The sequence below is a fragment of the Papilio polytes genome, unplaced genomic scaffold, assembly GCF_000836215.1.
Source record: "Papilio polytes unplaced genomic scaffold, Ppol_1.0 DF824382.1, whole genome shotgun sequence".
NCBI lineage: Eukaryota > Metazoa > Arthropoda > Insecta > Lepidoptera > Papilionidae > Papilio > Papilio polytes.
In genome coordinates this window covers 766,875-771,156 of record NW_013524822.1, presented here as the reverse complement: position 1 = coordinate 771,156, position 4,282 = coordinate 766,875, and the positions used below count along the sequence as shown (strand labels likewise).

The 4,282-nt window shown below is 34.3% G+C and overlaps 1 protein-coding gene across 1 annotated transcript; it reads right to left on the bottom strand.

The window, feature by feature from the left end:
* Positions 1-300: 300 nt before the first annotated feature.
* LOC106111295 lies at positions 301-4,282 on the bottom strand. The gene is made up of 4 exons (XM_013293323.1): positions 2,862-4,282; positions 2,217-2,337; positions 1,093-1,218; positions 301-521 (listed from the first exon to the last, which is right to left on the bottom strand). The coding sequence occupies exons 1-4, from the start codon at positions 3,962-3,964 to the stop codon at positions 324-326; spliced, it is 1,548 nt and encodes a 515-aa protein (XP_013148777.1). The 5' UTR covers positions 3,965-4,282; the 3' UTR covers positions 301-323.

The window sequence follows — 4,282 nt, the reverse complement described above, 5'->3', positions numbered from 1 at the left end:
TTGATAAGGTAATCGTGTTTTTATTTGACAAATTTAAATTGTGACAAAGATAGTATTCGTAAATATATTTAAACACATTAGCTTAACATTATATAGTTTTACAATATCTAGTTTGCAAAATAATTCAACTAAAATTTAACTCTATGAAACTTAACTTTTTTTTAGATATAAATTAGTAGATAACATAACTATAGTTACATATTTTAAGGACAGAATATTCCAGCTTTGAGATTATATTAAAGTGTTTTTAAAACGTATTTATAATCTTGATAAAAAAATGAACTAAAGATCTACAAACATTAAAATCTAATTATCAGATTTTGTCAACATCCCCACATAACTCTACATTGAGGCCTATCAGGGTACTTCTTTTTAAGTTTTCCGATTATATTCAAATACTTTTGGTTGTTCAATCTCTCCGCATTACTGTGGTGGGCCATCGTCTTCGTGACTGCAGCGTGGCTGAGAAAGCCACCGTCTAAGACCACCATTCGGTACTCTTGCAGACATAATTCCAGCATCTATTTAAAAACAACAAATTTATGTTGATTTGACTGGTATTACCCTCACTTCGCCTCTAGAATTGCTAGAAGATAGCACTTAGTCTATTTAAGTTGAAAAAAATTAATATAACCCAGGACTTCGACGAAGGCATACTAGGGGGTATAAGCCAACCAACTAAAGAAACTAGAGAATCGAAAAATCTAAAATAGATATAAAAACTTCTTCGAAAACGTCCATATTAATGGTGTGTGATTCCTAGAACTGGCCCAAATCATGGACTGGCAACGCCTATGAATTACTTCGAAAGTATGATAACATAATCTACGCTTACACTCGTAATCCTCTTCATCGAACCTAAAATTTGTTAAACTATATAACTATAACTAGCTTTAAGAGTTTTTACAAGAATAATATAATAAAAAAACAATAACTTAACTACTAATTAGGGTTGCCGACAGATGGCCGGATGAAAAAGACAAAATATTAATTCATAAAACCGTATGCCCCGAACACACATAAGTGGGGTAAGGTCAGGGAGGTAATTATGTTAGCGTTCTGTACAATGTGGATCTTCTGTGTGTAACTAACCTGTGTCATTTTGTCTTGTCTTCCCTCCCACGAGAGCGTTTCACTGTACCAAGGTTCTCTCTGCGTGCCGAAGTATAATGGTTCCCATCTATGGTAGGGATACTCGCGACGTGCTATCAACATGGGCTGCAAAAAATGTGACCGTACAAGCGTGAATTCTACCAATACGTAATTTGTCTAGGCATTTTATAGAGGTAATTCAGGTCTGTTTGGTTTAAATATACTTTGTTCCATTCGATTTTCAATTTGTTAACAATTTACAATTTGGTTAGGTAAATTGCAAATGGACGGTGTTCACGATTTGTCTGTGATGTACATTTTAAGAAGTCCAATAGTAAGATAGGTAAAATATTCAGTCTTGTTACGTTTATGTGCTGTGTACGTGACTGAATTCTTATAGTGCGGTTACGATTACCGAGGGAATGTCGTGAGACTTTTTGACTCTACATTTCGTGAGTGATAAAAGTAACTATTAAGGATTATGTCATATGCGACTTGAAATTTTTTACGTTACTTATTGTGATTTTTTTAAGTGTAACAAATGGTTTACGCAAGAATTAGGCCTAATTTTAGTCTAATTCCCTTTTCACTCTTTTAAGAGGAAAGGATGTGGAGGAAAAGTGGATTTGACGGTGGAGGAGACGCATAGGAAAGGGAAATGTCCTCTTTATGTTCGTCTCCTCCTCCGTCAATTAAAGATAGGCAACGTATTGGCAATTGCGGAGTTTTATGGGCAGCGGTCACATTTTCGGTAAATTTAGGCCGCTTGCTCGTTTGCCAACTTATGTTATAAAAAAAATAATTTACAAGAATAAATCAATCAAGTTAGTATTAAAGTGTGGTTAACACTTGGCCAGTACAGTTGGATAGTTGCGATCGCCAGTCATACTGACGCTGTGCCAGATTGCCAGTCCAGTTATTGAGCGCTACGAACTGTACTGGCAAAGTATGGACTGTGTATAAATAGAATAGAAGAATAAAATTTTAACTTTTGTTAAAAACGCGTAAAGATTATAAATCTCTTGATCGATATTTCATTACAGAAAGTACAGGTAGTACAATACTATAGTAGAAGTAGCAATACTGATAGTAATAGTTTGTATTTTCTATGTATACACACAAACCTCTACGTCAGGGGGCGAACGCCGCAGTAACCAGGACTGAAGACCAGGGAAGCGTTGGCAATGTGAACAGACACGCTGATGGAAGTAAAATGCTCTGTTGGCAGCGACCAAACGTACTAACCTGTTAATATATCGGTAAAGAGTAAAGTATAATACATTTTTTTTTTTAATTTTTGGATTTCTACGAGTATTATATTATTCAAGAGACAGTTTGAGAGTAGCCCCAGTGGTAGAAAAGGTTAGGAGCAAAAGGTTGATATGGTATGGGCGTCATATGAGGAGGGACGAATCGCTTGTAACAAAAAAAATAGTTATAAGTGTGGAAGTAAACTGGTAGAATTAGACGTAGAAATGTATTGTGTAAAAGGTGCCATGATCAAAAAGGGAGTGATGACTGAGATAACGTATGCTTGAGTTATTTGGAGGACAAAAATTTGATGCGCCGATACTAGGGGTGTAGGGAACGAGGAAGATGATGATGGATTTCTAACATGAAGATGACAATCTTAGTCTTAATTATAGTCAAATTGATGATGCTTTTCTGAGATGGTTAAATAAATTTTCGCCTCGCATAAAACAGAAGAGAACTAAAAAAATAAATTTACTTTACTACGTTTATAATTTTCTTGATAATTAGAAACTTACGATTGTTTGTCTCTTGGAATCATTTCTCCTTTTTCAACTTCAAATAAAGGGACTACGAAAATCGTCTTAGCGAAAATGCATCCATCATCACGTTTTTTGTCTCCCATTAATTTTCGTACCATTTTGAGAAATTTCTGAGCTAAACCGTCACTTGGTATCATTTCTATATCTGATACTAGGAAGTAATTCGACGTAGATGCATTCCTTGCACTGTTTCTACCAACATTGATAGGATAAATTATACGATTCTCTTTTCTAAAAGTTGGTATATCATGATCCAGTCCGGAACAATCTTCAAACTTTAAATTCGGTGCTGTATTCTCTTTTAGTGCCATGCGTTTCATCATCCTTGCTATTTTATTCTTTCTAACCCATTGTATGTATTGTGCTCTCGTTTTGTTATTAAGTTTTCTATAATTATCTAGTTTATTTTTTAATATTTGTTCTATAGTTATATTCGCTGTTGTTGTTGGTATTTCCGTGGTAAGAGACGCTAAGATTTCCTTTCGCGATCTTATCTTTGGAGGATGATGTACATGATAAAATAAATGTATAGATACTTTAGCCATACCTGGATAACAACGGCAAAGATGTGACATAATTTGCATTGTTACATCTAAATCGTAATTAGGCACGAATACGGATAGACTGATAGGTCCTTCCCAATATCTAGCAATCTCTACTACATGATAAAGGAATTCAGGCGTTGCATGTGTTGCATATGTTACTGTATTATATTTTGTATGGTTAGCAAAAGCGGTTCCTTTAATAGCATTATAAATAACTCTGTAAGGACCTTTTGAACCGATTTCTGGTGAATTGTGTATCTGCAAACTGTTCCATTGCAACTTTTTAGGTAGACCGTACCTAAACTGGCAGTAACTTAAATTTTCGTTGGGCTGTTTGTTTTTTAAAAAAGATCCCGGTCTATATTCAAAGTCACCTATTTGGGAAGGTGTACGTCGTTGTTGCTTGTGCTTGTATCCGTATAAATGGAATATCGTTGTGAGAATTAATATAAATATTATAATAAGTAGAATCGTCGAATGCCTTCGTGTCAAGCGATACGAATACGACCCGCATATTCGCAAGCATCTCGTCATATCTGATTTTCATTTTATTTATTTATCTTTACCTTGAAACGTTTATGAAATACATATTATTCTGTTAAAATATTGTTATCGGTACTTTTTATTCGTTTAATATTACACTGTTATTGGCCAAATTATAGTGCCATAATAACCTACTTCGCACTGTCCCTCTTTCAATCAAGGTTAACTTGGAGCACTGTTCTGTTTTTCACTTGTTTCACATAGTTTTTACACCATATTTCACTGTATTTATCTTCTAAATCACATTAATATAATTGTTCATTAACTACACGTATTTTCTATATTTATTATAACACAAAAGATTCCTAA